General features: G+C 42.8%; 1 protein-coding gene across 1 annotated transcript in view; it reads right to left on the bottom strand.

The window, feature by feature from the left end:
* The window catches only part of GPD1L (glycerol-3-phosphate dehydrogenase 1 like), a 68,705-nt gene that overhangs the window by 42,340 nt on the left and 13,745 nt on the right, over positions 1 to 12,620 (bottom strand). Inside the window, exon 2 of the mRNA XM_063115044.1 lies at positions 8,354 to 8,531. Within this exon, the coding sequence (XP_062971114.1) occupies positions 8,354 to 8,531 (178 nt within the window). The remainder of the gene's footprint in view (positions 1 to 8,353; positions 8,532 to 12,620) is intronic.

Below are 12,620 nucleotides of genomic sequence, written 5' to 3'. Positions count from 1 at the left end.
CATCTCAGCCTGGCCCTATCACCGGTTAGCTAACTGGACACCAAGGGCAACTCACGTACTACATTCTCAGGGGAATGAACATTCAGATTAAACACAACTCCATGAGTAAAACACATAGCAAAGTAGTACCTGGGACATGTTATAGACTCGAAAATATTGTAGTTCCCTTCTGTATTCCTAGCTCACTTTTGGCCAAGATCAAAAGTGAAATCCATGTCCTTGGCTCCACAGGCTGAAAAACGATCCTCAGACACAGATGACCTTATCTGATGGTTCTTGTATAAATATGCCACTGTTGGTAAGTGAGGCTGCTTTGGAAAAACAGCTATTAACTGTCTGGATCCCCCACTACTACAACAGTATCAACTTCTCATGAATACCAGCGGTTCCCAAATTGTGGCTCCTGAACCAACAGCATTACCATCACCTGGGAACTAGTGAGAAAAGCGAATTCATGGGCCTCACCTGAGACCTACTAAATCAGAAATTCTAGGAATGGGCCCAGGTAGCTGTACTAAGCTCTCTAAGTGATACTGATGAACACTGAAATCTGAAGATCAGTGAAGACTACTCCTCTAATGAAATCAAAAAGCTAAACCCAGGGAGGAAAAGAGTTAGCACTGAGGCTTCCCACTGAATCAACATTCTAATTTTCAGAAGGCATTTGCCAAAATTAGTAGATATTATCTCAATCTTGTTACCCATAAATAAATGGTCATTTTAAAAAAAATCATGCTGGCCTAACTTTATTTCTCATGGGATTCCACCTAAAACAATGAAACAAAACACTTTACTCTGATTTATTCTTCCTCACCATTTCCATTATCCTTGGCATTTATTCAGACCACAAATAATGCCAGGAACTATTCTAGTTGCTGAGGAAACCTGAGTGAATACAGACCTGTGCAAGAAACCACACCCAAAGAGTTAGCAGGAAAAAAAAAAAAGTATAAATTGAACTTCAAAATTCAAAACTTTTGTGCTTCAGAGGATACCATCAAGAAAGAGAAAAGACAACCCACAGAACGGGAGAAAATACTTGTGAATCGTATCTGAAAAAGAACTTGTATCTAGAATATATAAAGAATTCTTACAACTCAATAATAAAAATACAATTTAATTTTTTAAATGAGCAAAAGATGTGAATGCACATTTCTCCAAAGATATAGAAATGGCCAATAAGCACATGAAAAGATGCTCAATGTTGTTAGCCATGAGGCAAATCAAAACCAAAATCATTACTGAGATGCCAAATCATAACCACTAGGATGGCTAGGATTAAAAGTCAGATATAAGTGCCGGGGGAGTTAGTGTCCCTGTAGCTACCCCCTTTATGCATAATTCTATCTTTTCTTTTAATAAAGCATTGCTTGCTTTACTGCTGGGGGGCAGGGAGTGCTGGGAAGGACGTGGAGAAATTGGAACCTTCATACACTGCTGGTGCTAATGTACAATGGTACAGCCACATGGTAAAACAATCTGGCAGTTTCTCAAAAAGTTAAACACAGTTTCTGTAGGACACAGAAATTCCACTCCCAGGTGTAAACTCAAAAGAACTGAAAATATATATTCACACAAAATATTGTACACGAAGGTTCACAGCAGCATTTTTTTAAATTAGGTATTTCATGTTTGTTGGTGCAATTGTAAGTGATATTGTTTTTTAATTTATTATTTTTAAATTGACATGTATTAGCATTAAACATAATAGCCAAAAAGTGGAAACAACCCAAATGTCCATCAACTGATGAATGGATAAACAAAATGCAGTATATCCATACAATAGGATAATATTCAGCCATGAAAAGGAATGAACTATTGATATATCCTACAACACGGACAAACCTTGAAAACACTATGCTAATTATGCTAAGTGAAAGAAGCCAGTCATAGACCACATATTGTACAATGTCATTTATATGAAATGTTGAGAACAGGCAAACCTACAGAGGCAGAAAGTAGATTAGTGGCTGAGGTCTATACGGAAAAATAGGAGGTGACTCCCAAAGAATACGAAGTTTCTTTTCAGGGAGATGAAAATGCTCTAAAATTGATTGCAGTGATGGTTGCACAACTCTACAAACATACCAAAACCCACTGACTTGTATGGTTTGTGGATTTTATCTCAGTAAGCAGTTTTTTAAAAAGCTGGCAGAGCTTAGAGGACAAAGATGAGAGGCAATGACAACCACATTTCATAGAAGACGTGGTAATCATAAATCCTCGTGTCACACTGAGGCTGGCTAAAGCTGGAGCAAGGCAGACGAGCCCTCTACCTGGATGAGCTCTAAACACAGGCTCTGGATAGAGAGCTATAAAACGGGATGAACAATTCTTATCCTGCAATGATGGGAAATAACAAGTGTTCCTTCCACTCAGGTCTAAGGGGAAATCACAAACCCAGACTGGCCCAGCTTTTAGTGAGCAGGCGGTGACATGGTGAAGGCATTGTTACAAGAGGTTCCCATGTGGGAGGAGGTCACATGAGGAGTACAGACCTGGGTCAGCTGGTCAGATTAGTGGCCCACTATGGATTGAATATCCCCCCAAAACTCACTGACGCTTGATCCCCACTGTAACGGTACTAAGAGCGTGAGAAACCCAATCACAGTATTTGAAAGGCACAGCCTTAAAGAGATGATTACATTCTGAGGACTATGAATGTATTGAAGGATTCATGGACTAATGGGCATGGCTCTCATGGCTTTATAAGGAGGGCAAGTAAGAAAGGTGGTTTTCTCTTGCTCATGCCATTTTTTCTCACGATGTGATACTCTGTGTCTGTAGACAGCCACCACCCAGAAAGACCTCACCTCTTTGGACTTCCCAGACTCTAAAACTGTGAGAAATAAATTTGTTTCTCTATAAATTACCCAGTTTCACATATTCTATTACAAGCAACAGAAAATGGAATAATACAGGGCCCAAGCAAAAATGACTCACAATCTCAGGTCAGCACATCAACTGACAGACACCATAAATAGTGATCCTGTGTTGACGGAAATACACCAAATCTCTCCTGCTTGAATTCACAAGGAAAAAAAATGATTAAAGACTAGACCTTTAGGTGGTTACCAGAGGCTAGGGGGTGGGGGATTGGGGAGATGTTGGTCAAAGGACACAAAATTTCAGTTAAAGAGAAGGAATAAGTTTGAGAGGGCTACCGTACATCATGGTGACTATAGTTAATAACATTTTGTGTACTCAAATTGCTAAGACAGTAGATATTATGTATTTTCACCACAAAAAAACATGTAAGGTTATACGTATATTAAATGGCTTGATTTAGCCCTCCCACAATGTATACATATAGCAAAACATCATGTCATACACCATAAATATATGCAATTTTTACATTTCAGTTAAAAAAACAGGGCTGGTCAGTTAGCTCAGTTGGTTAGAGCACGGTGTTGATAACCCCAAAGTCAACAGTTCAGATTCCCATACCAGCCAGCTGCCAAAACCACCTCCCCAAAAAAAACCCCAAAGCTAAGCTTTTAGCTCCAGATCCCACATTTCCCCTATGTGAGTCAATTAATTTCTGTCTGATTTTTTCTTTAAAAACGGTAATAATATCAATGTTGTCTAACACTAATTTATTTCTTAAATGATCAACTGAGATGGTTGTAAAAAAACTGTCTGAAATATACTTTAAAGACCTAGCTTTTTATGAATGCTTAACACTCAGTGCTATAGGTCAAATGTATCCCCCAAAGGTTCATGTATTGGAAATTCAATCTCCATTATAACAGTGTTAAGAGGGTGGGAAATACAATTAAATTTAAAAGGTGGGGCTTTTAAGAGGTGATCAGATTGTGAGGACTATGCCCTGGTGAATGGACTGATCCATTCATGGAGTAATGAGTGTGGTTCTGATGGCTTCATAAGGAGAGTGAGTGAGCAGGTCAGCTCCGTCTTGCTCAGCCCACTCTTGCCATGCAACACCCTGGTTGCCACAGGACCCTGTAAAGTTCCCACCTGGAAGAAGGCTTTCACCATGTGTATTCCCTGAACCTTGGACTTTCCAGCCTCCAAAACTGTAAGAAATAAATTTCATTTCTTTATGAATTACCAAGTTTCAGGTATCCCATTATAAGCAACAGAAAGAGACTAATACTCAGAGCTAAGCAATTTATGTGGATCATTTCATTTATTCCTCACAAAAACCCTATGAGTGAGGTATTCCTAACAACACATCTTACCACACAAGGAGACTGGGGCTGATCAAGGTGAAGTCCCCTGCCCACGATCACTCAGGGGGTATTTGAGCCCAGACCCCGTGACTCCCACCCAGGTGCGTGTCCTTCACCAGCACATTTTACTGTCCCTGAATTTTAAAACATCAGACATACAGAAAGTATAAAGAATGAAAAAAAAAACCTGTGTACCTTCCACCAGCTTAAGAAATAACACATTTCCAATACCCTCGGCAAGGAAACAAAACATTTTCAATATCCTCCACTAAGCACTGGAAAGGATGTGCAACTACATGAATTCTCAAACACTGCTGGGGGAGTGTAGATTGGTGCAACTACTTTGGAAACCATTTGTGTGATGCGGTAATATTACAAACTGTGCATTCCCTATGACCCTGGGATTCCAATCCAAGGACATGCACGGTCATTCCTAGGAGCACTGTCCATAACAGCAAAAGGCCTTCACAAATGTCCATTCCAGAGAATGGAATTTTCAGGAACCTACAAGGCTTTAGACATCAGTAGGGACCTGAAGTGCACTTTTCCTTTCTCTCTCCCCTCTGTCCACACCTGGGACCTGGGATGGGTGGTGGAGTCAATCTGTCTGGGGCCCGGCTCTCAGTGGTGATGGTACCAACTCCTCTATGTCAATTCCTTCCCTCCCACTCGCCCTGTTCACAACACAGGCTCCAGCTTCATAGAACCATTTGGCAGATTCACCTCTCCTAGCACTGCTTGAGTTCTGACTGCAGGAAAAGCACCGTGCTAGGTACTGTGGGTAAACAAAGAACTAAGAAGTCAGAGCCACATGCTTGAGGTAGATGGAGGAAGAGACAGGCACATGAGGGACTGGCACAAAGCAGAGTGGGAGGAACACATTTATGAAGCATATCATTACAGAAGGGAAGGGACAATCAATTCTGATAAAAATGAGGCAAGTGGAGCTCCAAAGAGTTTGGGTGGATTAGATGACTCCAGAGGCCTTCTGTTGCAGCAGGAAGAGCTGCCCTTTTATCCTGCCATCAGGTATTTGGACAACTTAACTTTCAAGCTCACAGCCCAAGATCCTTCCTACCCCCACCAACAGCACCAAGAATAACTGCAGGGAAATGCTGGCTCGCCCTAGTCCAGTGACACAGAGAAGAAAGTCACTATTGTCTAGAAGCCACAGATTCAGCAGGCTCAGGGATGTGTCCACCAGGAATCAAATCCTACCTCTAGTCCCTAGCTATGGGACCTGGGGCAAGCTCATGAGCCTCTCTGAGCTGTGGTTTCCTCCCTTGGACTATCAGAATCACCATCATAATGGGAGAACCAATAGTATCAACCTTAAGAGAGTTACCGAGAGGATAGTGCTTGATACGAAGCAACACTGTAACTAAAAGACAATAACAATCGTCAGTAAGCTAGGCCTTTGCATCTCCAACTTCCCTACGTTTATTGGTTTACAAATCGGTCTCCCCTGTTCAACTCCTTGAGGAAAGTAGTTGTATTACTCCTCTTTCTGTCCCCAGCACCCATCGCCAGGCTTTGCATATACTATACATGCTCATAAAGGTTTGGTGAGAGAATATATGTAGTAAAGGGTATTTCATTTACAAAGGAGAAGAGTTTCTCAGGTTAACCATAGGAATCAGGCAGCCATAACTGTCTGGTTTTCAAACAGGCTATGATAGAAAGCCATCAAGGGGTGAATCTGGCAGAGGAAGTTCATAAATTCCACTCAGACAGCAACAGACTACCTCCTTTCACTCCCTATGCTCATTGCTTTCTTCCCCCACAAGTCAGGCAATAACCTATATTTTTCTCTCCCAGATCTAATAAGCTTGAATTTTAAACTGTCAGTCTTATAATTTCCCATTTTCGGGCCGGCCCGTGGCTCACTCGGGAGAGTACGGTGCTGATAACACCAAGGCCCCGGGTTCGGATCCCATATACGGATGACCGGTTCGCTCACTGGGTGAGCGTGGTGCTCACAACACCAAGTCAAGGGTTAAGATCCCCTTACCGGTCATCTTAAAAAAAATAAAAAATAAATAAAAAATAATTTCCCATTTTCCTCTGTCTTCCGTAATTTAGGCCTTGACTCTGATTTTAATTAAAGACCAGTGCATTAGCTGTCCCAGCAAGCTGATCAGAATCACATACACTTAGAAAGGGTGTGTCTTGCTACAGCAATAGCTTCGCTAATTGTCAGGTTACGGCCATTGTTAGAATCTTGCTGAAGTAGCCAATTGTATGACTAGGCAATTCATAACTAAAGCCAAAATGTTTCATTATTTTAGTTACACTAAGTTTCCCATTTGTATTGTCTGGTCTAGGGGTTAAGGCCCACAGACTCCTCAAACCTGTTGTACAAACTGGGTCACAGACCCCTCACATGCCAGCGGTCACCACACCCCTAACATGCAGGTCCACACTAGTTAATTAGGAAAGATCCTGAGAGCCATTGGCAGAAGACAGGAGCTCAGTCCTCCCCGTGGCCCCCCCGGGGCATCCCAGGAGGTGGAGGGGCCCTGTCAGAGCCACTGGTCCCTTATACTTAAGTCTGATAACCCAGAACACGTGGGTGCACATACGCAATTACATTAGACAACAAAGAACACCTGGACACACATGCATATTTACATTAAATATTTGGCAAGATTCTGAACATCTGAGGGAGCCCTGACCATTTTCCTATATTTTCCCTACAGGGTGTATCGGGAGCTACTTGGGGAACATGAGCCGCTGAAGGCAAGGTTGTTAGTTCCAGCTCTGATGTGACCAGAACTTTGAATGCCAGGGAAGAAGGCTGTTATGGGCTGTACTGTGTCCCCAACTCCAAATTCATACTTCGAAGTCCTAACCTCCAGCACCTCAGAATGTGACTGTATTTGGAAATAGCATCTTTAAAAAGGTAATGAACTTAAAATAAGGTCATTGGGGTGGGCCCTAACCCAGTATGACTGCTGTCCTTATAAGAAGAGATTATAACAGACACACACACAGGAAAGGTCACGTGAAGACACAGAGAGAAAACAGCCATCCACAAGCCAAAGAGAGAGGACCCAGAAAAAAACAAAAATTATCAGAGGCCACTGTTTTGGAGTAAGTTCCTGCACCAGGCCCCAACGGACCAGACTAAAAACCAAACGGAGTCACCCCTGCTAAGTTCCACTATCACTTAGGCTGTGGTCTGACCATTTGAGAAATCAGGAGAAAGAACAGCCAATTTCCCAAACAGGCTAGCTTAAATTTTCAATAGGCATGATAATGAAGTTCCCTCTGCTTTAATCCTTATGCAAAAAGGATAGCCTGAAGTAACCAATGTTAATCAGTTAATTTTTCTCTGTTCTGTCATCTCTGGTCCCCACCTTACAAGGAAAGTAGCTTTGGGCCGGGCCCGTGGCTCACTCGGGAGAGTGCAGTGCTGATAACACCAAGGCCATGGGTTCGGATTTTATATAGGGATGGCTGGTTGGCTCACTGGCTGCGCGTGGTGTTGACAACACCAAGCCAAGGGTTGAGATCCCCTTACAGGTCATCTTTTAAGAAAAAAAAAAAAAAAAAAAGGAAAGTAGCTTTGAAATGACCAATCCACTTTTTGATCTTTGTTTCTGCTTTCTTCAGCCTTTTCTGTTTATAAAGCCTTTGTTATTTGTAATACACTTTGGAGCACATCTTTGTACTAGATGGTGTTTCCCGGATCCATCCTCACATTTGGCTCCCAGTAAACTTTACAAAATTATTTCTGCCTCAACAGCCTTAATTTCAGTCAGCAAACCAACGCTGCCAACACCTTGCTGTCAGATTTGGAGCCTCCAGAATTGTAAGAAAATAAATTTCTGGGGCTGGACGGTTAATTCAACTGTTTACTGTGAGGTGCTGAAAACACTAAGGTGAAGGGTTCAGATCCCCATACTGGCCAGCCACCAGAAAAAAGAAAGAAATTTCTGTTTAAGCCACCCAGTCTGTGGCACTTTGTTACGGCAGCCCTAGCAAACTAATACAAAGCCCATTTTGAGAGTCAGGAAAACCAAAACCAACCAAAAAATTGGTGGTAGAAAGGAACCAGGGAACAGGGAAGTACCTTTCCCACTTCCAAGTCCCAAGCGATGCTCGCTGACCACAACTTGCAGAATGAACCACATGTATTTTTCACCCCCAAGTCTTACCACATTTTCTGGCAGCTTGTGTCCAGGGAGATATTTTACATTTTCATGGTCATTATTTATGATATCTGTCAGTTTTCTCCCATTTACTGTTTCTTCAAAGACCCACATCTTGACTGTGGAGGCAAACTTCTGAAGTTTCTTGACATTATTGCCAATTATTTTTGCAATAGCTGAACCCCTGCAAAAGAAACCGTGAAAAAGAAAAAAATTAAACTCACTCAGGCAGGAGAGAAAAAACATTCAATTAAAATTTAGAAGGCTTGCGTTCTGATTCTAATTCAATCACTGAGCTTACTCAAGATGTGATGTGTATCAGCCTCAAGACATTTGAAACTTAGTGGTTTTCACCTGTAAATATGACCCCTGTGATCAGGAAAGCAGAACTGCACAAAAATTGGATACAAGGTCAAAAAGCACCACCCCTTGAAACTAGTAAGAATCAAACTATCTTGGAAGAAAGTCTCACAGGCAGAAAAGAAATCTACCTACAAAGCAATAAGGAAATAAAATGTAGCTACTGTAAAATAAACTGTGTTCTGATAAACTGCAACAGGCCAAGGGAGAATTGGAACAGAAAAAGACAAGAACCTGGGTGGACTGTGGACACAACAATGGAAGGAGGCAGGGCCCAGGGCCCTGTGTAGTCTGCACCCCTTCCTCCCCACCACCAAGCAGGCATCCAGTGGCTCTAGCCCCCAAACTCCCTTTTTTCTGCATCTCCATTCAGCAAACATGTTCTTGTAAAGGATCAGTCTCCCATAGGCTTTCCTACAGGGGACAGAATGAACCCTGAACTAGTTAGTGTCAGTCCTCCAGACAGCCAGGCAGGTCTGCAGATCATCGCTGCAGCAGAGGTGGTTGGCCCAGGCACCTGTGCTCATCTTGGTTATTCTAACACAACTCTAATTCATCCCAGCATATAAACCTTTGTGCTTTAACAACCAAGAAAATTCAAACAATTCCAACACAGATTGTAATTATTTTCCCTTTCCTGAGATAGAATGGATAAATTAAACCAGTGGTTTTCAACTTTGGCTGCACACTAAAATTACTAAGGAGATTTAAAAATCCTGAGTCCCAGGCCACACTGGAGACCAATGAAATCAGCACCCTAGAGTGGGATCAGGCCCCTGTAGTTTTTCAAGCTCCCCAGTGCTTCAGTGCACAGCCAGGGCTGAGAAGCGCTACTCTGCACAGTGATCTAGAACTGTGATGCCCTTGTCCCTCACAACAGAATAGCTGAAAATATCAAGGCTATGCAGCTGTCCCTGTGAAATTCTTATTCTATGCCAGCAGGACAGCTTAATAGATAAATACCCACTAATCCAATTCTCCTCCTGACACATTGTAGAAAGGAGGCCAGGAATCCCCTATCACCTTTATTCTAATCTTGGAAACAGCTGCTTGCATCCTCATAGGGAGAGAGCAGTTCCAGCTCACAGTGTTCCCTGGAGTAAAGAAACTTTTACACAAGGTCAAATAGAGCAAATGTGATTCTGGGGGACTGAGCATCAACTGATGGGGATCAGTAAGACACTAGGAACACAAGTTTAGTAAATCAAGTGGAAAAATAAGAACCAAGACAACCCCTCCCCATAATCTCACTTCGTTTACAACCACCTCTAGGGGAAGCCAACCATTTGCAACCAGTGGCAAACCTGTAGTATTTGCTGAAATGAGTTAAGAAAAATTTAATGAACATTGGTACTGTTAAGAACTAAGCCCGGGCTAGCAGATTAGGTCCGTTGATTAGAGAGTGGTGTTATAACACGAAGGTCAAGGGTTTGGATCCCCCTACTGGCCAGCTGCCAAACAAACAAAAAAAAAACCAGACCATGTCTGTACATCCTTTGTGGTTCAATGGGGCTTAAAACGAGAGGTCAAAAATAAGGGAAATTCCAGTTATGGTATTTACTCCTGTGAGGCCATCGAGACCTCATTTTGCCTCCTCTTGGGTTTCATCAATAACTGTAATCATTCATTTACTCATTTATCTCAGTCATCAAATATTTACTGAGCACTACATTTGGGCTCACAAAGCACTGGGCTAGATGCTGGTGATGTAGAGAAAAGACCATGGGTTCTTCGCTCTCAAAAGTTTACCACTCCCTCGGAGATGAACAAGGCAAAAAGATTCACAATTCTGTGTGCAGTTAAGAGCTGGAGGAAAAAGAGGGACATGTGGTTAGCAGAGTAACCTGTGGTGGACTTTAACACAGAGGACCCAACTGCATTCCATCCTGATCCATGATGTGGGAACATAGCCTAAGTGATTCATTTTCAAGAATGGCTTAGCAAGGGTTGCTTGACTAACTTGTGGTGTGATAACCCCTGGAAGTACACTTTCTCAAGGGTGACTTCTCAAGATGGTGGCTGGTCACCTTGTTCTTTCCACTTCCTGGTTCTTCTTCCTCCTCAGGACTTCTGGCAGGCCTTTCTCGCAGACTTGTCCTGAGCCCACTTCTTTCCACCAGAGGAAAGGGGACAATAAATGCCTTATAAGGAAGTAATAAAACTTACGCGATGTTCGGGAAGATTGTACACTCCATAGTACTCAGTCAATGAGAAACTGGGAGAGGGACTTGCGCACTAGGGAATAAATTGCTTGATGTAACCATTCGGGGTGTGCCTGGTTCATCAGACACCGGATCTTGCAAGACTGCCATTGAAGTCTCACTTCGCCATACCTTGTGTCTCCATGTCCATCCTTTGGCATTGGACAGTGAGGGCATTTCTCACACATGAGAAGTCTCAGACACAGCAGAGCTTCCCGCCCAACACTCCGATAACAGCAGACCCACAAGTGAGCCCAGCCAGGCCAAGACCCACCCAGCTGATCCAAAGACTTGTAAGCAGAATAAGTGCTTATTTTAAGCAGATGAGTTGGGGGACGATGGCTGTTCGGTAGCAACAACCGATGGATGCACCAATATGGCATTTTTGAGGCTACTAAAAGTAACTCCAAGTAATTCTGGATGAAGCTATTGGATCTGCCACTCAGGGATGGGGGTGGGGTTTGGTATCAGGGTTGGGGGAAGGACTGTTGAATTCAATTCAAGGATTAATCTAGAAAGGAGAGGAGCAAAAGATCCCAGTGCCTTTGAGGCCTAGTCTTGTTCTTTCTAAATAACTTGCACAATCTGTTTTTTTTGACACTAGAATTTAAAACACTGTATTTTTTTATGTTTTAACCTATTTGGGTACAATCTCATGTATGACTAAATGTTTTCTTTGCAGTCCACCTTTATCTGTCATTTATAAAAACTCAAAAAGGGGCTGGCCGGTTAGTTCAGTTGGTTAGACCCTGGTGTTGTCACACAAAGGTCAAGGGTTCAGATCCCTGTACCAGCCAGCCACCACCCCCCCCACAAAAAAGAAAAACTCAGAAAGTATAATCCATACCCAAAACTCCTTCATGGCTCTGAAATGGTACTAGAGGTGTTTGTTACATGTGTTACCTCTTCTGACCAATGTGAAGGAGCAACTTCACTTTCCCTGTGGATCTAATAGACCAACAGGAGAGTTCTGGAGGAATCTGAGTGTTTTGAAGGGACCAGAGTCTACTTGTAAGTGACATACCCTGGTCTAAAAAAATGTGACTGGCCAGCAGAGGGTGAGTCCAAAAACATGCATAGATATATTAGAACTGAGCTTAAAATAAATGTACTGAGTATAGTGTACAAAGGTGGTTTCTGTGTGATTGGTCATGGTTGGGCCATGCCGGTGGATCTCCTCACGTTTTAGCAGGTTGTTGTGATACTGTACAAGCACAGTCAGGCACGGATCTTTTAATATCTCTGGGTCAAGAGCATGTGCAGCCATTTCCACGTCTGGCCCAGCTCATCCATCTACAAAATGACAGGTGGGGCAGATGACTTTTAAGTCCCTAGCAGGTCTATTGACTGAATCCAGGAAGTGAGGAATGGGTACCAAGGGGACCCCCAATGCCTGAGTGCTACCCACACACACAGCACCAAATGACACTGGGTCAACTTGTGCCCTTTTCACCCCCCGTGGTCCTTCTGAGAGTGCAGAATGTCTCATCTGAGTGCTAGTATATTATTACCATCTATAGTGCGTGCTAATTTCCCTTCACAAAGTATGAAGAGGCTTCAGGCTCTGAGTGTTGGCAGGCAGGAATACCTGGTAAGAATTTTATAACACTAGGGCCAGCCTGTGGCTCACTTGGGAGAGTGTGGTGCTGGTAACACCAAGGTCACGGGTTGGGATCCCTATATAGGGATGGCTGGCTAGCTCACTGAGGAGA

Source organism: Cynocephalus volans, chromosome 11 (assembly GCF_027409185.1).
Source record: "Cynocephalus volans isolate mCynVol1 chromosome 11, mCynVol1.pri, whole genome shotgun sequence".
Taxonomy (NCBI): domain Eukaryota; kingdom Metazoa; phylum Chordata; class Mammalia; order Dermoptera; family Cynocephalidae; genus Cynocephalus; species Cynocephalus volans.
Note: the sequence above shows the minus strand (reverse complement) of the source record. Positions and strands in the feature narration are given on the sequence as shown.